Raw genomic sequence first — 24016 nt, 5'->3', positions numbered from 1 at the left:
CAGCTGTTAGTGAATGTTTTTAGTTTTTAGACTCATTACTAGGTAATATGAACATGGTTTTGCTATTTCCTTGTAATCAATGACACAGAGACTCAGATTAATGTGGATCGCTCAGAACTTGAATGCTAAATTCAGTCAAACTCATTTGAACATCAAGAACTTGCCAATTTCACATTTTGAGAAACTGTTTCTCTCCTTTATTATATAAGCTATGTTTTTTCTTATGGATGTGCCACTTGCTTTTCCATAAGCAATGCTCTCAAAATCAGGAACGTCAACAGTAAAATAGTAGGAAATTGTTAATCTTACTCCCTGAAGTTGTTCTGCCTCAATTAGTTCTGGCAATTTTGGGGCACAAAGGTATTACTACTTTTTTTTTTTTACTTTTTTTTTTTACTTTTTTTTTTTTTTTTACTAGTGGACTAAGTAGATATTAATGACTGTGTTTCACTGGTATCTAGTGAAAACTAATAGTTATTTCTGCATATAATATAATAGGATAATGTGTAGGTAGCATCAGGTAGCAATCAGCTTGACCATTACTATAAAATCTAAGAAGTACGTGAAGGGGAAAGTTGTCCTCCATATAAAATAATAATAATTGCATTTTATTTTACATTCTTAAATGTAGTGGAAGTACAATACATAGTAGTATAAAACTGTTGCTGAACATGCATTTCTCCAAAGCTGCTTTTGGCAGCACCTCACCTTTTGCACCTCCGTTGCACTTCCAGGTTGTGTGTTTTTAATGAATAGAATACTTATGTATTTGTATATATGTAATTATATTTATATATATAATGTATATAAAGTGACGCTTGCTTCAAAGTTCTGTTTAATTTTTCTGAGTTTTCTTTGTGGCTTCTGACCGAGTCTTGTGTGGAACACTCTGAAAAGTAGACTGATGTGGTCATCTTCTGGTAGGGTTACTTGCTGTTTGGAGATGCCATCACAATAACAAGTTTGTGGTACAGTAGTCAGGTCAGTTCTGTGTGCCAAAACTTATTCCAGGTTGGCATTAACGTAGCTTTAATGCTAGTATGTTAGATTTGGGTCTTGTTGAAGTACTTTTTGTTTCTCATAGAATATTTACCAGGGCAAAATCCAGATAGATGGCATTGGACTTTGATGTTCTCAGGATATCTGTCAAAACTGAGGGTAACTGTAGACATAAGAGCGTAACTTATAGACATGTTTTCCTGGAAGTGTTGGTGATGAATACCTTTAACATGTTTTTCACTTGAGTTGCACAAAGCATGCAGTTACAGTGATTTAGCAATCTGTTATTTTTACAAGCATGTATTTTTAAACCTCAGAAATTTTCTATAATTTATTGTAAAATTATATTTCTCTCTGTTTCTGCAGTTCTCATGAATGTTCTGTTCTAAGGTTACACAGGCCCTAGAAGTTACTGTAGGAGCTACTGAGCAGAGAAGCGTGCACTCCATCACCTTTGGAGTGGCTCAGGATGACACCAAGTGGAGAAGCCAAAGGAAAAGAGTGAGCCATTTTTGCTCAGATACTGTGTTAGCTAAAGCCCATTTCAAGCCAGGTGGCTTGAGTGCCACTGCTCATATTCAACGGAAGAATTCTTGAGGTCCAAATTCTGCCCTAATTTGAGTACATTGTGATGAAATTGCTTGATGGAAGGTTTTGCAAAATTTGACAAGTGGGCAGTGCTGCATATGGAGTTTAAAATAGACCTCTTTATGCTGGAACACTTAAAAAATTAATGATTACAAGGGAATTTTTAATTTATTTTTTTCTGAAGTGATGGCAGTTGTGCCATAACTCCTCCTCCTTGTTCTCAAAGCTGTGTTTTTCAATTTCTTTGTGCTTTTGGTTTTGCTTTCCCTTCCACAGATGATCCTGCAGTAGCTACATCTTGATTGCTAGGAAAGAGGTTACCATGAAGGGTGTAATTGGAAGCAGTACCATCTCCTAGGGTTTCTTTGACAGCCAGCCAACTGTGTTGTGGGAATTATGGGTTATTTTATTTATTTTGAAGTTAGTGAGTATCTACTGTAAGATCTATTCACAAATATGTTGTTGGATAAGATGGTTCTCCACTTTGGCTGTGTTTGGTTCTGTGCAATTCTTCAAATTTTTTATCAGAATTATTATTTTTTTCCTATCATGCGACACAAAAATAGCTGTAGAACAAAGAAATTTGTTGTGACACTATTTTTTTCCATCTATGTTCTGCGCTTACACTGCCTGGTGAGTAAAACCTACACATAACGATTAGAAGCAAACCAATATATACAACGTGGTTTCCCCACACACGTTGTTAACATACAGAGCAGAATCACGCTAGAAGCATGGCTGAGAACAGGCACTATTTTAGTCTCTCCTCAGCATGAGTCTAGTCAATAAGGAAATCTTTGTGGATCCATATTATGGTTTTTCTCTTTTCTTCTTTCTCTCTGTGTTTTTTTTCTAATTTTCTCCCTTTTTAATTTTTTTCTTTTATTTTTTTCCCTTTTTCTCTCTTCCTTTTTCCTCTATTTTGTCTTTTTTTCTTTCTTCTTTCTCTTTTGTCTTTTCCCTTCTCTTCTTTTTTCTCTTTTGTCTTTTTTCTTTTGTCTTCATCTCTTTTTCTTTTTCTATTTCTTTTTTTCCCTTTTCCTTTTTCTTCTTTCCTTCCTCTATAATTGAACAAATTAAAACAACCCCTCCCATTTCCTCAACTAATTAAAATGGTAGGCTTAGGTGTCTTGTATCAGAACCCCTTTCAAGTGGACTTTTTTCTCCAATAAGCCAGGAATGTGACTGCATTTAAGATGAGGCAAACATAGCAAAATACTTTAAATATGTTGAAATCTTTGCTGAAGTACCAAACTTAAGCTGAGAGTTGTGCAGTCTCTGTCACAGCACCTGTGACAGTCTCTATTCAAAATACTTCTTTTTTTCCCCCCTTTGTTTACTTTTAAATCTTGTCACCTGCATGAAGAACTTGAGTCAAGGGAGCTGTGAGAGCTGTTGATTTATCATCAGTTAAAAGTCCTTGTACTCTTCCTTGTGTTTGCATTTCATGGTAAGTGCCAGTGGTGTAGATGTAGCCAGGAATTAAGAAAGGCAAAAGTTAGACTGGAGAAAAATGCATGTACATAGGGATTGACCTTCTGGATTACTAAAATATTAAACCTAATGAGTTTTTGTAGTTTTTCATCAAGAACACCTGAATACTGTAATATTTGGTATCCATCTTTAATCAGCTGGGTGTAAGTACATATATTCTGAGAGCGTAGAGTTTTTAATTTCCTTTTGTAGCCTTGGGTAATAAGTATACTACTGAATTGTACTTAATTATGCTTCTCTTCATTTTTTGGGCATCACTGATTTTTGTCTAGATGAGCAAGTTGCTTTTATAGACATTCTTTTCAATTAGCAAACTTTTTTTTGGTATGATAATCTTCAATTTTATAAATTAAACAAATCCACTTTTTTTTTTTTAACATCAATTTGTACTTCAGACATTATTTCATAGAATTTTAGGGAGTTGCCAGTCTTGAACTGGTTTACTTAAGAAAAGCAGATTATGCAACTTTGACATTTTCAGTTTTATTGAGAGCCAGAATTCCAGCCCTTCTGTCAGTTGACTAATCTTGCAGCCTTATGAAGGCCTCTCCCATTTTTTATTTTTTTGCTTTGTATAATTTAGAAATATGTTTCCGAGAGGATATGGTTGCTTTCCTCATTACTTCAGTTTCATTCCTCTCCTTTGCAAAAAGGAAGGACCTAACTTGCCAAAAAAAAAAAAAAAAAAAAAAAAACACCAAATATCTCCTTTTTACACAAGTCAGGAATTGACTATGTTTATATCATCTCAATACTTCCGAAACACTCATAGCAGTGACTCATACATAATCCTTTTAAGGGGTGAAAACAACATCTAAACAATGAAGAAGGCTTCACTTGAGCTGGAGCTAGAAAAGCTGGCAGGAAATCTTTAGATTTAGCCTATAGAAAAAAAAACAGGTTTATTTCCTGGGGGAAAGAAATCTATATTATTATATATAAACAGCTTACTACGTGTCCTTTGTAAAGATATCATGAGATCTTGTTGCTCTTCTTTGGTGGTCTTTAGATGTGAGATGACTCAGATTTTTGCCTTTCTTCCCTAATTTCTGGAAAACCCAGGAATGCTCAGGTGTGTGTTGTGCTCACTTTTTTTCTGAGACCTCCCTTCACCTTGTTGTAACTGATTTGGTCTTTTCCAAAGTTTTTTCAAATAATTTTAAGAGTCTCTTGTTTTTCCAGTTTTTGAAAGGTTGTGATTTTTTCATATGCATGCCTTCCAACTTGGCTGTCATTGTTGTATGAATCTTTTAGAAGTTTGATTCTTCTTTTGCTGAACTGAACTTTCAATCACTAATTAAAAACTATTTGTCAGTTCTGGATAAGTCATTTAATCATTTAAAAAAAATACATTTAAAAATACATCATTTAATACATTAAAAATACATCATTTAAAAAAAAAATACAAGGGAAGTCATCACTCATAAAAGAGAAGTTCTAGAAGTTCCTAACTGAGGCATTGCGGTTTATGTAATGGCCAAAATAGTTCTTTGATTGTGGCTTGACTTTACTTTTTCTTCCAGATGGTATTTAGAAATCCTTTGTCTCTGTTATCTGTGGATAAATGAGCTGGATATCTCATTTATCTGTGGATAAATGATCTCCAGGAGCTGTGGACTGCACTTAAGCAATTCTTTTTTTTTTCTTTTTTCTTTTTTTTGAAAATGCCCATAAAATGCTGTCTGGAGTGGAGTTAATTTTCTTCACAGCAGCCTGTAAGCTTTGCTAGCAACACAGCGTTTATAACACCAGTGGTACAGTTATGGCCAAGCAGTGTTTGCACAGCCCGAAGGCCTTCTCCATTTCTCACTTTGCCCACCATGGAGGTGGCTAGGATTGAGCAAGGGGCCGGGAGGGGACACTGCCAGGCAGGTGACCCAAACTGATCAAAGAGACATTCCATACCATATAATGCCATGCTCAGAAAGGAGAAGAGTGGATTTAGGGAGATTAGCCATGTTTTGCTCAGGAACTGCCTGGGCATCAGTCTGCTTGTGGGAGGTTGTGAGTGATTGATTGCCTTTGCGTCACTTGTTTTGTTTTCTCTCCATCTTCCACTTCTCCTTCACTTTTAAACTATTTTTGTCTCAACATGTGAGTTTTCTCACTTCTGTTCTTCCTTTTCTCTTCCTTCCACCCCACTAGGGCATGGGGAGGGAGTAGTGAGTGAGCGGCAGTGTGGTGCTTAGCTGCCTCCCGGGGCTGACCCACAATGAGTGCCTGCTGTCATATTGTCATAGGTGTGTAGAAACTGGAGGGGAGAGGTGAGCGAGTGTTTGTGTGTGTGTGTGTATAATTTGCTCATTCTATGCGGTATTTTCCAGCCCTAGAAAAATGACATATATTTAGTGTCTTGAAGGGAACAGCAAATAAGTGCATTATAATACAAATTATGTGTAACAGTTATAATGAGGCTAAGTGTAGTATGAGGTAAGCCATAGTTCTGATGGCAGCAAAATAAACAAATTACTTTTAGAAGTGTTTTGCTTCAGTCAGAGAACGGGTGAAGTTGAAGCTTGTAATGTTTTACAGTTGGTGGAAGTGGAGGGAAAAGATATTTGCTTTGGTACAGACCAAGGGCATAAGAAATGCCTGGCTGACTGAGACTAGTGATCCATCTAGACCAGGATAGTGTCTGAGAATGGCAGCAGGATGTGCAGGCAAGCCTGGCTACTGGCTCTGCTTCCTTCCCTTTGGACTCTTCCAGCATCCACACAGGTTGAATTAGAGTTGTTAGAAGCTACCTCCCTGCCTAGTCCTTTCACTGTCTCGTCATAAAACAGTCACCCATCACTTTGCCTCATCCCTTGTTCACTGTCGGTACTATCTCTGTCCACAGCCTCCCATGTGGCATATCCCAGGAGATCACTGCCTGTGCAAAGAACTTTTTTGGTTTTGTTGTTTTTCTTTTTAAAAAAAAATTATTCTATGATTTTTTTTTCAAGTGCCCCTAGACCTTGGATTTAGGGTAAACAGTGGTTTTGCATTCAATGTATACATCACCCTCATGATTTTGTGAACTTCAGTCATATACCCCTCAGCCATCACATCACCAAACTGCAGAGTCACAGCTCTTCTGCACATACGTCCCAAGGCACCTGTCCACCTCCTTCGTTCCAGTTGCCCTCCTCTGTACCTCCTCTAACTCCAACATGTGAGTTCGAGATGTGGAGACCAGAACTAAGTATTACCAAAGACATGAATGCATCAAAATGTTATGTAGTCAAAATTACAGTTTCTTTAAGAATCCTTCTTGATGATGCCCACTATTTTGTTGGCTTTTTAGTTGTCTGTGCACTTGGATCAGAAATTAGGCACAAATTTGTGAGAGGTCAGCAGTGTTCCAACAGCTGAGTGGTGGAGCCTTCATGTTGTTTTCTAGGGCAAGTGTGAGATGATGCTCTTCTGAAAAGTCCTCTCAAGGCTTCAGTTAGGTACATGTCTAGCCTTTTACCTCCTTGCTAAATGTGCCTTTTCATGTGCTCTTATCCTTCCCTTTCCCATGTTGGCTTTTCAGGGGTCCTCAGAAAATGATGGAAGAGCAGAATAATGTAACACTTATGCATTTTGTACGTCTTCCCTGTTTAAATTAGAACAGAGAGGTAGAATGTTATTTTGAATTGGAGCCAGTCTGACTCCCATTGTTATTGTGTTACTCTAGGCATATTTTATCATGGATTTTTCTTACTTTCTGAAGTTTATTATGCAGCATGGTATGTGAGGAAAACACTGCGATGTAGTCGGCAATGTGCCCTTGCCGCAGTAAAGGCAAACTGCGTAATGAGTAGCAAGAGCTTAGCCATCAAGTTAAGGGAAGTGTTTTGTTTCTTGATAACACACAATTAATGAGACTGCATCTGGAGCATTGTGTCTGGTTTCTCCTCTTGCAGTGCCCAGCATAGGAGAAAAATTCACAAATGGAAGGGGCCTGGCAAAGACCTGCTGAGGAGGCCAGAGGGCTGCAGCACATGGACAGGGCAGAGGAGTTGGGATTGTTTTGCCTGGAGAAGTCTAATGGAAAATTTAGTTACACCTTTTCACCCTCAAAAGTGAGGTTACAGAGAAAATGGAAATAAAGTCCTCTCAGGGGTCAACACTGAAAGGACAGGAGACAATCATCACAGGACATAACAAGAAATTTCTAATTGGGTATGAGGAAAAAAAATATGTATCTTCACTGAGACACTGGTAAAGCATTGGAAGAGGCTGTCCAGAGATATTGGATGTTTTCAGAGTCTGACTGGACACGTCTTTGAGTAGCCTGATCTTTGGAGTTAGACCTGCCTCTAGCAGGTTGGAATTGGTGACACCCTTCTGATCTATTTTATTATTATTATTATTATTATTATTATTATTATTATTATTATTATTATTATTATTTTGATCCTGTATTTGTGAACAGATAGTGAGATCTTGCCAAAATGCATGCATTTTTAGGTGACACTGAATTCCACAGAGAACATCTATCCCATTTACAAATAGATAATTTTACCAGGAAATCTGGACTTTCAGCAATGTTTCCCCATTGTCCCATTGGACAGAAGTACTAGGGAAAGCAGTGACTGTATTTTTTGGAACGTGTTCGTGGGTGGGGCTGTTGTACTCCAGAGACTTCACACCCAGCCACTCAGAACCTTTCTGCCAAGTTTCTTTCAAAATTACCCTTGTCCTACCCCATGGACCTTGCTGAACACTGAAAATGCCAAGAAGGTTTCGAAATCTGTGTGAATTTCACGTTTCTCTGGGAGGGTGCTGTAAAATTGCTGAACAAGTTTTGGGGTGTGAAGAACATTAGGCCTTTTCCAGGACCACTTGTTCAGGTAAGTGTGGACAGTGTCCAGTGATGCTCTCCAGCAACTGCTAGCTTTAATGACAAGTGTTCATTCAGCCCCTGAACGAACAGAGATTTCTCCATTTTTGCTTAACATACATATAGTATCAACTCTCAGTGCCCAAGGTACTGGATTTGGGGAGGGGGGGTGGGGGGAAGAAAAATAAAAGTAATACATTTATATGATCTCCTGCTGTTTCTCTGTGTATATATAGGATGACAAAGAAGCCAACAGACCCATACCAAACAAAGGAGAACGTGGACTAGGAAATGAGAAATTCAAACCTGTGGTACCTTGGCCTCATGTTGAAGGCGTGGAAGTGGACTTGGAATCAATTCGAAGGAAAAATAAGGCCAAAAATGAACTAAATCAGCATGGTGTTGGTGATAACAATCAGCAAAATGTCATCCAGAGGCAGTATCTCACATTTAAGCCTCAGACATTTGTATACCGAGATCCTGTTTTACGACCTGGAGTCCTTGGTAATTTTGAACCCAAAGAGCCTGAGCCTCACGGAGTTGTTGGTGGCCCTGGAGAGGAAGCGAAGCCTTATGTTTTAGGACCAGATTACAAAGAATCCATTCAAGCCAGCATTAAAGAATTTGGGTTTAATATGGTGGCAAGTGATATGATTTCACTAGATCGGAGCGTTAATGACTTGCGTCAAGAAGAGTAAGCAAACTTTTTGTTTTCTTTTAGTTCTGTTTTTATGAGGTTTAATTATTTTCTTTCCATAGATCTTAACTGATGCTTAAAATAATATTATTAATTAGGCCAAGTACGTGAGACTTCTTGTCCTGACAGGCAAATGTGCTGAACTGTACCAAATGTTTCTATATGTTATTCTTAATGCTGTTCCAATTATTCCTTTCACGAACACTTAATCTATATTGATTTGTCTCTGAAGTCATCCATTTTAGTGTCTAATTGCATATATTTAGATGTTCCACGTCCAGTCAGTCTTCCTTGTTGTGTGTTCTCTTTATAATCCATAACTTAAGATTTGCTTTTAAGAATGGTTTTGTTTTTTTTTTAATTATTATTTCATGCATAAGTTCTTATAGTATGGTTTATTTAGTTATGGTTTCGTGCCAATGCTTTAAAAAAAAAAAAAAAAAACAAAGTAATATTGTTCCCTTTAAATAACTCTGCTTAGTTACCTGCATTAACAGGAGTATAGATCTGCCATACTGGAGTTTGGATTTTGGAGCTGACAGCAGATTAATCTTCTACCTACACTACTTACTGCATTTATCATAAAGAAGGAAGTAATCTTAGGGGAAAAAAAAACAAAACAAAAAAAAAACCACTTGCCTGGGATGTGCCTACTTTGATGTGAGGGGGATTCTGGGGAGGTATTAGTATTTGCTCTGTGTATGGTTACTAACAGGTTTAAACAGTCTCTTCTTGTCTTTGCTAAATGCTGGAGTCAAATTTGCTTTCAGGTTAATCTGCATTTAATATTATTTTATGTGTTAAATATCAGCTAAGGAGAGCTCTGTGAGCACACTGATTGACTGGTATCTTTTAGCTTTTTTGCATCGGATAGGAGGGTATATGAAATGAGGTACTGCCTGTTTTCTCTCTCCTCTCCTCCCCAGCAGAGAGGGGGGCTCTGCCAGTCCTGGGGTTTGGTGCCCACCTCAGCATTGCAGGCTTCCAGCTGCGGCAGCTGATCTCTTTGGTTGGTCACCGGTTGCTCACTGGGACTGTGCCATGGCCTTTCATAAAAAGGGTGTTTTTCCACGACATGAGGTGGGAGACAGCTGGCCAGCTGTGAGTCTGACTCATGCTTGTGCAAGCATTGCTGCATGAATTTACTGGCCGCTGTGCATTTGTTAAAATGACTGAAGTGCATAGAGTACAGCGCCTCTCTTTCTTCGTGCCATGTTCCCTGAGTGACTTACTAAAGATTTCCACCTGCCTGAAGCTGGAGGAGAGAAATGAGTCTGTCAGCTGCTAGTGGCAGGGAAAGGTTCGCTATCTTGAAGTTCACTTTAATTTTATTTCTTCACTGCAGTCAGCAGTTGGGCTTCTGTGCTGAAGAGATTTTCTGAAGGGGAGGAAATGCTCCAGATAACCTGTTTGGGCCAGCATTTCCTTCCAGGTGGCCGTTCCCTAAGCACTGCTGCTTCTGCTGTGGGGTTGGCAGCCACTGAGGCCCTTTTTGTAAGAGGCAACAGGACTACAGAAACTTGCAAAGAAAAACGGTTTCCCCACCAGGTGCGGTGGTGAACTGAGCAGAGTGAAGCTGCTCGGAGTCAAGAGTTCGTGTTAGCAGAGTTCATTTTGGCCCTGCCTTTCCTCAGGAGAGCGGGAGGATGGAGGTGGGAGCTCTCTGCTCTGCCCAGACAGCCAAGCAGAAATGGCAGCATGTCCGATGACATGTCCGATGAAGGTGGGACCAGGCCGCCTCTGCCCAGGCTACTGACCATGTCTTTGGCAGCAGAGCTCCTGCCTGTTTTCCCCCGAGGTGAAAAGCATCAGAGAGACTACATGTCTGCCAGGTAGTTCCCCACCTCGAATCTCAGAGTTTATCTTTACTACTGTAATAAAGATAGAAGTTCCCTAAGAAGACCTAAATGCTTTGAGGAACAGAAGAGACAGCCACGATCAGATCAGAAATTTAAAAGAGTTTCCTCCAAGCTCACTTGCAGATAAGTCTTCCATGGAGGTCAAAGCCAGCAGATCAAATCAAAGTTAAGTTTTACTGTTTAATATCCTATACGAGCAAACAAAACAGCACAAAAAACGTTAATAAAACATATCTTTCAGGCAACTTGATATAAGTTATTTTATATAATGAATATCCAGGACTCTTGCAATTATTCTGAATAGTTTAAATGTTTATCGCTTCAATGTGTTTCCTGGGAAAGGCAGGAGAGAGGGAAAGCAATGTAGGATTGGCTGGTGCTGCTTTCAGGTATCATTGTATTTTCTTTCTTGTTCATTCCCCTGCTACTGGGAAGAAATGCAGCAAAAGGTAGCAGATGGCCTGTTGGATAAATTATTTTACCATTTATTTTCCTTCCCCTTTTCATCCTACTGATCTCTTTAGTAAGTTATTTTGGTTGGTAAGGCTGGTCAGCATTCAGCATAATCCTACTGAAGAACAGTATAATCAACCTTTTTTTGCTTGCCAGCATTGCTAATTGAGGTAGGTCTTTCAGGCAAAGACTGAGTTATTCGTTCAGAGATGTTCAAATCCAGGTAGGCCTCACCTCTGCCTTTTCCTTGAGGCATAAAAATTCTTCAGCGTTACCCTCAGCAGTCAGGTTGGTTCAGGGAAGTACACCAAGTGCTTCCCCAGGTGGTGTTGGCAGGAGTGAAATAGCACTGCAAGAACTGACTCTCTCAGCTAAAAAGCCATGCAGCCTTGAGGCTTGTCCCTGCTGAAAGGGGAAGAGGGAAGAAGTGCCTGTGAAGGGGGATTCAGTCCTGCTACAGTTAGATTTGTCTTTCGAGTCAGACACATACGTGGCCAAGGTGATTTGCCAGCTGCTGTTATTGATTCAGCAGGAACTTTGTTGGTGACTGTGGGCTGTCTCGGCTGCCATAAAAAGCCTCTTGCTGCCCCCTGTAGAGAGAAATAATATTGGATGGTGTGTTGATGCGGTTTGTCGGGTACATCTGAAAATGTTCCTTTAGCTAGTACATGTGTATTGCAGCCTGGTGTATTGTAACCAGGCTGTTTTGAGGTTGAAGGCAAACACTTCTGTTGGCATAAAAGTCACAGGTTCGGTTAAATGGAACCAAGAATGTATGGGGATACTGAAATGTCTGTGTACAAAGTTTCAAATACAGCATTATCTCACTTCAGCCGTTCAGCACTCTGCAGGAGGGCCAGGGGAACCATCAGCTGGGTTTAGGTGGAGCAATACTTGTGTTCCATTTTACTTCTGGTTGCAAAGAAGTGGGGGCAGGCTTAGCAGGTCCTTTCTAAAACCTCTATGCAAATGCTGGAAGAAAACCTTTTTCTTAAAACTTTGTGATTTTTGCCAAGTTTGGATTATTTATTTATTTATTTATTTATTTATTTTAATTCTGATAGGTGCAGCCTTTTAAGAGCCTTTATACTCAGTTTTACATTTTGTCCTGCTTCCTAGTAGAACTCTAGTTAAACTAATTTTAGCTTTAGGGAATAAGGTAATTAATTTATTTACTCCCAGGATATTTTTGTGATCAGGAGTATGCACAGAGATAAAGCTGAATAAAAACAGAAAGATAAAGTTTCTGGATGATTTTGGATTCAAGATAAACACACCATGCTAGGGAAATAGAAAATGGACCTATGTTGGGGACAAACTTTGTTAGGTACAAGGTGGGTCCTCTCAAAGAAAAATCTGAAGAGAATTTTGTTTCCAGCACCCAGATCCACTTGTCCAGAGTTTGTTTTGTTTTGTTTTTGTTTTAATTTAATCCAAATGTTCTGGGTTTGACCAAAGGTCTGTCTTCTCTAGGTCTGTTTAATAACATATGCTTGGGAGAAAGCATAAAATAATGGAGTAACTTCCATTCCTGCTAACCAGTGGGCAAGGGGTTCTTGAGCCAAAAATTGCAGCAGGATCGTCATACTTTGTGGACCTTTTTCTGTGCTCTGACTTGTCTTTTAAGTGTGTTTGAACTCCTAGAATTCAGTACACACTGAGACAAAGTCTTTTTCCAGGCTGAAGTAAGCAGTATGTGTGCTAAAATGCTCAAAAAGCTGTCCGTGTTTGGCTCCAAGGTTTCGAGTGGCAAAAACAAGTTTGGAGACTGTCCCCAAGTGCTGTTTGCACTGTGCCTGTTCTTACACTTGGTGTGCACTCACTTGCACTTGCAGTGGGCTCTCCTACCAATTCATTGCCTGGGTAGTGTCCTTGAATTCTTCTGCAGCTTTTTATAGTCATTTCAATTGAGACTGCCAAGGTTTGTTTCTTTTTTATTGCCCAGTAATGACCTGGAAGAGGAGGTGGACAGCTTGGATCCCAGCACAGATGCTTAGGCTCCTACAGCTGCAAACTTCCTTCAGTGTTCATTCCTCCTCCTTAAGCAGTTATTAATCTAAAAGGATGTTCTGTCTTATCTTGACGTACTTTGCTGAAGAACTTTGCTTGAAAAGAAACCAAAGAACCTCGTCAAAGACTTTGGAAGTTCAGTTACTCTATTAGCAGACTCACTCGTGTCCACATACTTTTTGATTCCTTTAAAAGATTGTAATATGTTTCTGCAGCATGGCTTTCTTCCACAAGAGCTGTGCCTATGACTTACTAATTTGGTTCTTTATTATTAGCTTCTATTCAACACTGGAGTCGGACTTAGTAGTCAGCTATTCTTTAGATCCCCGGGGCCCTTTTGTAAAAAATGGTGTCAGATTTTCCTACTTCTGTTTGCTTGAAATCAAGGCTGGTGTCAGCAGTAGTTATACACCATAATAGTTAGTCAGTTTATGTTGCATTCATCTGGAAATACTGGGTTTATCAAAAAAAAATAAAAAGAAAGAAAAAAGCAGTTAGGCTATTCAGAGAAAAAAATCCAGCAAAAGCTATCCTACAGATATCATCCATTATTTCCAAATTACAAAGTCCTTAAGCTTTAGGTAGCTGAAGATAGGAGCATGTACTGGGAAGTATCACTGTATACTTGACCTGCTTTTTTGTTTTTGTTTTTTTCCATGGGTATCTGATGTTGGTCACTGTTAAAGAGTTCAATGGAAATACTTAATTTAGTTTTCCTGCTTCTGAAGTGGTCTCTTTTCATTTTGATCATTTATCAGACCAACAGACTTTCTGGCAGGCATCCTACTTGTGGTGTTTGAAAAAAAAAAAAATGAAAAAGAATTCAATAGCAGCTTTCATACTGAAGTAAGCTATTTCTTATGCTTTTTTTTTTCCTCCATCTATCTTACTACTTACGTTCAGTTTGCCTGAATTTGTGCTCATTTCTGTTTTCATTTTGGATACCACCCAGTTTATTTAAAGAATGTCATTCTCACTGCTAGCAGCATCTCATTTTTATTCATGCTACCTTTTGTAGTTCCTTCCTAGACTTTTATTTACTTATTATGATTAGTGGTAAATATTCTCGGCTTCTAGCATGGTGTCATTGAAAAAGCTTCATGCTACCTGAAGACACTTTAATAAACCTGCTCCCTTCCTTTATAGCTCCCCTTTTCAAGAGGAGGTGTTAACAAGGACACTTATTTGGCACTGGACCTTCAGCATGTTGTGGCCATGATTAGAACAGGGCTCCCAATACCTCATGACTGAGGTATGAGATGCTGAATGAGTCCCTGAGCCAGGCTTCTACAGCGTTTCTTCAAATCTTTTTTCTTTTATTCTGTGGTATAGCCACAGATAGGAAGGACAAAGCAGACACAGTACTGGCCAAAGGGGCTGTGACATTTGGAGCTGTGGGCAAAAGCCCAACTGAATACCTGTTGCTGCAAATTTCTGTTTGCTTGCACGAATTCTGTGATGAATTTTCTCACAACGACATTACGAGTTCCCTCAGCACCTCTAGTGCAGCCCACCCAGTCCCATGGGCTTGCCCTGTGTTTGTGCAGTTTGCTGTCATATATCCAGCAAAGTGGTCGGCTTACCTCTGTGGTGCATATTCCTTCACTTCTGTAGTCTTTGCCTCTAGACAAAGGGACTGGTGAGGTGTGGCTGCAGGCCTTGACAATAAAGACAGGGGAAATAAGGTGCTGAGTACCTCAATATTTTTGATGTCTATTGACACGAGTCACACACCACTCAGTGGTAAACCTCTTGTCTGTAAGCCCTTCTCATTTCTCTTACCATCTCACTGATTTCAGCTCCACCAGAGCTTTGCCTTTCTTCTTTCTCTCTGCATGTGCTTGAGCGTTTGTTTTTTTTTCTGTACTCCTTCTAGGCAGCCGGGCCCTGCTCTTGATTTTTGCATCCAAGCTCCATCAGGAGCTCCTGGGCCAGCCAGGCAGGCTTTCTGCTGAGCCATTTGTGTAGGAATGGGCTGTTCCCGTGTCTTGAGGAGGTTGTTCTCAGAGACCTGGGCCTTTTTGGCAAAGTTGTAACACCTGAAATTCTGATTTTCTTCTGGCAGATGCCAGGAAATGTTTAAATAGTGGCTTCTCTATGAAAGAGAGTTGAAAAAGGAGAGAAAACTGCCGTATGGACAAAACTACTGATGAGTGAAATGTGGAGCTCTGAGAAGAGGCCATATGGTGTGTGGCTCATTTCAAGAGGTTTACCTGGTTATACGCTACTAAAACAATGTTAGTTGTTCCAAAGAACCTGCATTCAGTGTTTCTACAAAAAAATATACGTCTACAATGTGTTAGTTGCAGCAGTCTCTCTTTGCAGTTTCTTTTCTCTCAGAAACACTGAGAAGCAATGCAGGTTTTTCTTTATCAAGTTCATTTCCACAGCAGAATAACTCCCTCCATGCTGTTATATGGAGAGCTCAGCTGGGCTGAGGTCAAGCTCATTGCACTTTGGGTTAAGATTTAGGTCAAGAAGCACTCTCTTGAACTATTTTGTAAGTGATGCTCTGTGAAACTCCCTGTTAACTAACTTAGGTTACTTTGGAGCCCTAAAGCCAGGGTTGTTCTTACTGTTGATCAGATTTTATGCCAGCATAATTAACCGTGTTGTCTGTAAGAAAGGATCCCTGCTCAACATGCTTTGCTCAGACTTTGTATGCTGTTGTTATCCTACCCATAGAAGACTTGCTTAAAAATTATTCTTACTGACCCAGAGGGTTTTAGTCTTGTGATTCTATTTATGCTTGATTTTTTTGACAGCCTCTTTTGACAAATGCTACAGGAATTTTACCCTGAGTAGTTTGACTGGGAGAGAAAGCATTATGACTCTTTGTGAATGTTTATGACAAGAGACAAATTAATCTCTTACTGAATTTTTATTTCAGTATTATAACAGATAACTGCTGTCTGTTCACCACTGTGAGCCAGAATCTCAAGTGCATTACCCACACACATCTGTCAGTCTGATCGTAGCAAAATAAATATTTTAAAGTGTTTTTTCATTCCATGGATTATCCAATTTTTACTTTCCTTTTTAATGACGTTATTGCTGTTACAGGGCATGCCTCCTGGGCCATAAAACACATACTTGAATAATTGGATCTGTTGTCCTGGATCATCTTTTTACATCAAAAAGAACTGGTGATAAGTTTTTGTTGAAAAAAATGAAAAAGTAACTCTTCCTTGCTTGAGTACCATGCTCTGTGTGTACAGAAATGTGTTTTTGGACAACTGTTTTTGCAACTCTCAACATTTTATAAAAGTTTTTTAATGGTCATAACAGAGTGAGTAAGAATTGACTTGTTTGTAAAATCATAAATGTAGTTTTGAAAGGTGTTCATGTTATTTATTTATATTTTTACTATTAATTTTAGTACAAGCAGAGGAGGGAATTCTTTCCAAAAATAAAGCCTTGAGTTAACATAAGAATTCTCACATACAAAGCTGTATGTTATTGAAACAAAACTGTTACTTAGTAAAGACAGTTTCCTATCCTAGTTTGATGATGATGCCTTGGACACTTTAGCTGGTCCAAGTGCTGTTAAAAATATCAAATCGTATAGCAAGCTTTTAGTGCTTACTTGAGTTGAAAAAATAACAAAATCTTTAGTTATAAACAATTACTCAAGGCACATGATAGCGCAAATGAATCTTGGCTGCTTGTTAGAAAAGGATGCCCTTTTTACTCTGAGTGAGTAACATGAATTTAATATCTTTTATAGTGTTTAGCTGTCCAGTGAATCTTGTCATAGCTAAGCAGATTGAATAGAAAAGCTCTGGAGTAGAGCCTGCTTTCTTCAGGAATGTGATTAGTAGCTTAATTATAGTACTGTGCAAATTACATATTTGATACTCTTATATGAAATAAGCTTTCAGTAATTACTGTTGGTATCAGTGTCAATGGAAATGGAGCATTAGGGACTTGGTCTCATTTCACATGGTACCTTGGGAACAATCTTTTCTTCAGGCATTACATAGTCCACCATAACTCTTCTGTGGCCAAGAAAACTAGTTTTGCAGTATGCACATAAACCTTTGTGTGCCTTGCTGAGAATCAGGTGAACCCCAGTGGTCAGACTAAGTGAAGAAGGCCAGTGTGTCCATGGCAGGGCACCAGCTGCCTTGCTCTTGGTAAGGTTCCTGGGGAGAAAAAAATGTGTTTAAAACGTAGTTGAGGATGTATTGTCAGAGCATCTCTGTGGTCAGGAAAGATGAACTTCAGTCATTGGACTTAAGCAGAAATAAGCGTTTTCTGTTAACATTTTGTTAACAGGTCCCAGTAGTGAAAACTAGAGTAAGAATGGATCCAGTGTTTCTTCAATGCCAGCTACTAGCATTTCAAGTTTTAGGTTTCAGCAGAGAAATAGCTCACCCTAAGAGCACAAAGAAGTTGACAGAAACACCAGGTGTGTTGTCTGTTACTTCTGTGTGTGTGTACATCTAAGTGAGAAGACTGAGCTCTGAACAGAACCTCTTATTCAAATAAATATATATAGCATATATATATGGTGTACAACATATATACCTGGTGCATATTCAAATTCTGCCTTAAACCTTGAGTTTGGAGGAGGAAGCAGAGGAAAGGATGAGAGGTTTTGTTCAGTTGTATATGTAACCATCCAAGTGCAGCCTTGGATCATAAACATTTTGGGGCAAATGGAGGAAGCACTCTGTCAAAGGAGTTGTAATCTGAATGCAAAGCTGAAATAATAATTGAACTGCTTATGCTCTGTCTTGTTCCTGCTAATCAGAATTTCATGTTAAAGCATTTTAAATAAACTGGTGTGATATAAGTTATAATTCAGCCCAACTGAGCCCAGACAGGAACATTGGGGTTTGATATCTGATGAGCAAGACATGGCAGAAATAACGTATTTCCTTGGGACTGAGCCCCAGGCTTCTTCTCGCCATTTAGTTTATTATATTAGGAAACACCTGTCACAGCCTGCATTCTTTTAAGCCGTGCGTTGGCAAATGCATCAAGCTGCAACTTCCTAAAGTAGTGCAAACCCAAGCAGAGAAATGATGAGAATTGCCATATACAGGGAGTTGTGGCTTCTTTGCAGTATTTTCTGACAAAACAGTGCTAGCTGCTGCAGAGGGGAGAGCAAAGTATAGGGCAGAAGAACAGTTTTTGTGTAACTTACCCACAGAAACATTGTCTTCAGGTGTCTGATGATCAGTTTGCCCTGTCTGTCTTCTCTCTGTGGTAGTGCACTGTTCTGCAGAGGACTTGAGAAACATGGGGAAATACTGTGCTATTTTAAACCAAGGAGATGCTGCAGAGCTACAATGCCATAAAACCCAGCGGCTCTAACTTGGAAGGTGAAAATGATCTGTCTCATATCACGAGAAGAACAGGCCGAGGACATCTTTGGGCACAACACAAAACAGGAGCTGTGGGGGAAAGGATTTGGCTCCCTGTGTCTGCAAGGCAGCCTCCCCCGGGGAAGGGAATTTGTTTCTGCCCTCTGGCTCTCCTGCACTAGTGTGTTTATTGCTTAAACTTTTTCAGTGAAAATAAGACCATGGGCAAGACTCTTGTGATTTAAAAAAAAAAAAAAAAAAAAGCAAGGTTTATTCTTTAGACTTTCCTTTTAGCAGTAATGTTGGGTCTCTACAAACCTTGTTTTGAATTTGGGTCGTGGTGCCCTAAGAGGTATGATAGGAAGTGCAGCTTGTGCTTCCAGGGGCATGTGCAACTAAATTCAGTCATATAGCTTTGCAGGCTGCTTCAGGAATGGAAGCAGACAAAGCCCGTAGCTATTACAAAAATAGGAAATGCTGCTTTGGCATAGGTTTAAGCTGTTAAATAGCGTGTAAGAGCGGTTTTGCTACTGTCTGCTGAAAGCAAAAAGAAAAATACCCAGCTGAGCAAACTGTCCTTCTTGGGGTGTCTGTTCACTTCTTTCCTAGAACCCCTGTTTTGTAAGTTATCTAAGTTTATATTCATGTTGATAATGCATAAAAATACCCTGTAATGATTCAGAGGTAATAAATACAATATTAACAGTAGATTTACTTAGTTATACCTTAGCAAATAAATGCAGAGTTCTGTAATCTGCTTCTGTCTGTGCCAGACAGAGGCGTTGATGCCTCAGACTTGCAGGCACTCAAGTAGCACGGCTCGGCGAGGACCTTGGTATTGGCAGCTGTATAGATGAGTAAACTGTTGGAAGGTGCTTTGTGAAAGAAGCTCTCATCCATCTTCCTAGGGGGTAGATGCAGTTTACTGCAGTAGTCATAATAAATTGATGATTTAAACAGTGTGCAGCCCCGAATTCAGAATTAAGCTATGTAAACAGCATGCTGTCTGCTGGGCGCCTGTGTCCTTATAAGATAAGAATGGGGCTTATGAGAAAAGGAAGCTGCAAATGGGAACAGCTCCTGACTTCCTCTTAGGCTCTGCTAGTGCTACAGCTGCTCAAAGAAACAAATGCATGCATTATCAAACAATTAGTAGTTGGTGATAATTGATATCACTGTGAATCGCACACATTTTTCAACATGAAATGCAACTTAAAGCTGTTCATAATTTTAAATTGTATTTTATATTCATGCAAAAGAGAGACTAGAACTTCAAAGTTAATCACAATTTCAGGTTGATTTGTTAATACAAATGCTAAATTGAGACCTTCAGCTCTTCACTCACTCAGGGCTCAGCAGAAACAGTGTCTCGAATGCCGTAGGAGTTGGCTCCTGGGGCAGTTACAGGAGCGCTGCCCTGGAGAAACCTGTGCTGCAGCCTTCTGGGCCAAGCACACAGGCACGGTGCTTTGAAATTAGACACAGCCAGATCGGGGCCCAGCGTGCCTTTGGTAAATGCAGGTGTACTTTAAGCAGCTGACCCGAGCATGACAGTAACAGGGAGGAGAGCTGGCTGTGGCCACACGCTTGCTTTTTTCTGGAGTTGAGATGCTTGCGTGCTAAGAAACTGAGGAATTCAGGATAACAGGAAATTCAGTTAGCTCAAGATCTCAAATTATCCTTTAAGTAGCTATATGATTGAGACTAACACTTAAATTGCTGTCAGGGTGCTGTCATCATTTGCTGCTTATATTTTTTGCTTGATGGTTGGAGTACTCTTCCAGGAGAAGCAGCAAATAGCCTGGGCTTTTTTTTTTTAGACTGGGGAAATTTGAGCCTATGTCTGTGACTGTGGTGGTTGCTGCCAGGGAGGCTGTAGGATTCATCCAGTCCTTGGGCCATGCACCCACACGTGGTCACTTCTGTGGGGCTGAGGGACATCAGCAAGAGCAAGCCAATAAACAGAGCACTAAGCACTAAATTTCCTCGAGCCAAGGGGTGCTCCAGACCAGATCTCCAGCTGCTTGTACAGAGGAGTTCCCCAGAAAAGTAGTCCTCCTCTGCTGAGGCTGGTCCACCACCTCTCCTGTGGTAGAGGGGCAGGGATGCTGGGTAGTACTGTTCCCCTGCGGCCATGGAGAAGGGAGTGGGAATAATTTGTATGGTAAGTATATGGGCTGGTAGTCAGAAGAAACATTACTCACTCTGTTTCTCCATTAGGTCACAGCTGTATCTTTCAAAAGGTTTCTTCTCCTTCCAGCGATTAGTCAGCCCGTGGTTCTGCTCAGTACTGCTGGTGCTTGCTTGGGGACAGGAAGCTTTCACTTGTGGGCTGGTCTGAAGGTGTTGATTCCTTTCACCTATGAGCTCCCTCAAGAAAGGAGGCAAAGAGAGCTGCTCCTCCCTGCAACGTTACTGAGGAACAGTGTTGCCAGTCCTTCACGGATGTGTATGCTTCTGCCTCCTCTTGCTCCATGCCAGAGCTCTTCACAGGGGTCAGACAAAGTGGTGTGAAGTGTCTAGTGGCAACACCAGCTTAAGGATGCTCTGGTCTCACTTCTGCATGTCTGCTGCAGTGTGGTGTCCTCTCAGCTCTACCAGTAAGAATTCAAAATATTTTTTGTAGGCGAGCTGATGTTTGCTATCCTGGTTCGCAGCTTATTGCCACAGTTGTCCTGCAGGCCTCGTCTGAACAGGCACCGTGCAGGACAGAGGCTGCTCCGAGCAGTGTGTGGGCAGGACAGAGCACCCAGAGGAGGAAGCTAGAGGCTCAAACAACTTAGATCCTCTTTGTCACAGATCTTTTTGTACTTTGAGTCTGCCCCGTGCCAGATTTTAAAAGCTGCAGCTTTTGCCTGGATGCCCGTACCTACTTGCCCCTATCTTTTAAACCAGAAGTATGAGCTCGGAAGTGTAGGCTTTTTACTTCCCCTTCCTGGTGTCTAAAATTCACAGGTAGATTAATACTGTAAAACTCAGCTTCAAACACAAGGAAAGTGCATGTATAGTTGGTTGGTGTTTGGTTTGCCAACCACTGGATGTCACTGCTGCTCCACAAAAAGGTTCTCCGCAGCTGCCTTCCCCGTGGGACTGGACAAACGGGAGCAGAGGATTTCGGGTTTGCCATTCAAATAATCGAACAACAATCACATATCTTGGGAAAATTGCCAGACAGATTAAAATATACATTAACTGCTTATACCTAAAGCAACCACTATGTTTCAAAATTCTGCTTCCCAGAGCAATGTAAGAGACAAGATTGCACTTGCAAATTACTACAGTCTGTTACGTTCAGGGGCCTGATGAGTTGGTATGTTGACTGTCCAGTAAGTGAAATCAAGTCTCTGCAGAAAACTAAAAGTATGATTTAGAAGCACAAATGTAGTGTTTTTATGGCTTACAAATTGTATATTTAGCAACACGTGATTTTTTAAGTTTAAAAAGTAAAATGTGCTGACAGATTTGGCGAGATTAAGTTGGGTTGTTAGAAAAAAAAAAACTAGATCTCTGCTTTTATGTTTTAAAAATATATTAAATACAGATCAAAAAAGTTTATAAATTGCTCACAGATGTGGTATTCAATTCAATTTTTGTAATAGGTTTGTTTTTTAAATATGCTAAATTACTTACTGTCTTTCATTCTTATGCTTTTAACCATTTTGTTCCTAAATATTATTTACTTACACTACAGGAAGTGGGAAAAACAAGCACACACAAGATTTTGGTTTGTTGCAGCATTTGCTTTGTTTCTTTTGTTTGTTGAAGGCAGTCTGGAACGTCATGGCTGTCTGTCTTTTTAATTGGAAAGCAGAAAAGTTTCCAACTGAAACTTCCAAAGATGCCAGTCCGCAGCACCAGATACTGCCTTCTTCTTCAAGGCAAAATGTTCTGTTATTAACCTGCTGTTAAATGCACAACAGAAAATCTTTCTTTAAACAGCTGACTTAACACACCTAGCCAGCCTCTCCATTTTATCTCTACAAATAGCTAAATAAGTTGTCGACAGCTTAAATGCTTGTGCTAGAGATTGAAGTATTGCGACTTGTAATCAGCTGAAATCTCTGAGAGGAGTTTGTGGAAGAAATGCATTAGTGGCCTGATCCATAAAAAGAAAAAAAAAATAAGTCTAGCACCTGTGTATTGGTACCTTATAAATATGATGAGCTGCAGGTACTTCAGGCATAAAAACAATCGAGAGGGAGGCTTTTAGACAGTAAATCATACTTCTAGAGATCATGCTGCTGTAGAGATTGCTTACATCAAGCCTGACTGAGGGAGGAAAGGCCTGATCAGATAGTTCTTAGCTATAGAGTGGTTTGATTCAGTAATTTTCATTTCCCTCAGGAACAAAATGGATAGTCTGTTTCTATCAGCTTCAGTTTTTCTTTCTTCTGGTGGAAGAGGACTATGCATCAATGCTGTTACCAGGCAATAAGTGAAAAAATTCCTTCTTGACCAAATAAATGCTGTTTAAATATCTACAGACCAGTTAGATGAGTTCTTTCCATGTATAACTTAATTTAGTTTCAGAAAACCTGGTGATTTCTGGTGATTAAGGTAATTTCTTTCCAAACACAGGAATGTTTCTTTGCATTTAATAAGCTTTTTAATGTATATTGAGAAATATAACTATGGAAGTTTGTGCATCCATAAGTTTCAAAGTTTCCATTTGTAAAGAATAATTTCTTAATACATAAATGGGTATCTTTGAAAAAGTCAGATTCTCTTTGATAGAGACTTTACTTGCTTTACTTGTCTTCTGCCCATTGAAATCTGAGTCTACATCTTCGGATTCTGTGATAGGAAGTATATTGTATTTGGAAAAGGGGGCTAGTGATCAGATAGGAAAACATCAAGGTGTAGAAATACCTGGACTGCTTGTAATTAGGGAGACTGAATAGTCTCATTTAGGGCTGCAGCTGGGGAAGCAAACACAACAATTGCAAAATAAATGCATTGTTGATAAATGTGATTTAATGAATGCTGAAAAGTGTGGCTGAAATACTTGTGTTGCTTGCCACTAAATCATCTGTAATCCCTCAGGAAAAAAAGACATGAGTTCTTCCAGACACTTTGTGTGGGAAAGCTCTGCAGTATGTGGAGGGAAAAATGTAATGAGTGGAAAAAGTAAAAGGATGATTATGCCATTATGTTCATTCACTTGCATGTCCTTTGCCCAGAGTATTGTCTTCAGTTCTTGTGATATAGGCTGCTGCCTGTATAACTTCAACAGCAGGAACAGGATTCAAAGGCAGTGACGTTGTTTAGGGAATACACAGTCAGAAAGTTTGATGCTGTCTTGTGTGGATATGGGCAATCTTGCTGAAGGGAGGGACAAGGGCAGGTTGCACTTTTTCCTTTTAGTTAGACAGCACAATGAAATTGAAATGCAGAATGTTTTAAATGGATGCAGAAGTGCTTTTTGTGGCACAGAGTTGAAATTTACTGGTATGGATGCTTCAGTTGAAAAACTTAGTAGGAATGAACATAGGAACCAGTCATATTTCTGATGTCATTCTTTTTTGATGTTGGTCAAGACATAAGAAAAATGAAAATAAATACGAACGATACAGTCAGATATATGTTTCACTGAACCCGTTGCTTGAATGTCTACCCAATGCATTTGTCGGGGTAGAAACTGTTTATTTTGGTCAATATTTGGATTTTATTATTGTGCTAGCATTTATTAGCAAATTTTAAATAGGCATAACATTTGAATAAGCCTTAAATTCTTGATCTTTATCTAAAGTTATGTGGACAGTGTTTAATTTCAGTGCTTAATTTATCACTTTAC

The 24016-nt window shown here is 39.6% G+C and overlaps 1 protein-coding gene across 6 annotated transcripts in view; it reads left to right on the top strand.

Annotated features, from left to right (window-relative positions):
- Positions 1–24016, top strand: part of GALNT7 (polypeptide N-acetylgalactosaminyltransferase 7) — a 71962-nt gene that overhangs the window by 22978 nt on the left and 24968 nt on the right. For 3 of the 6 annotated variants that reach the window (XM_083835061.1, XM_083835059.1, XM_083835058.1), the window contains exon 2: positions 8128–8585. In XM_083835061.1, coding sequence (XP_083691187.1) covers positions 8128–8585 — 458 coding nt within the window. Of the gene's footprint in view, positions 1–1358; positions 1501–8127; positions 8586–24016 lie in introns of those variants that run through there. The other 3 variants (XM_083835057.1, XM_083835056.1, XM_083835060.1) reach the window with 2 other exon arrangements.

Source organism: Anser anser (assembly GCF_964211835.1).
Source record: "Anser anser genome assembly, chromosome: 4".
Taxonomy (NCBI): Eukaryota; Metazoa; Chordata; class Aves; order Anseriformes; family Anatidae; genus Anser; species Anser anser.
The sequence above is the reverse complement of the archived record's forward strand: the minus strand, read 5'-3'. Positions and strand labels throughout refer to the sequence as shown.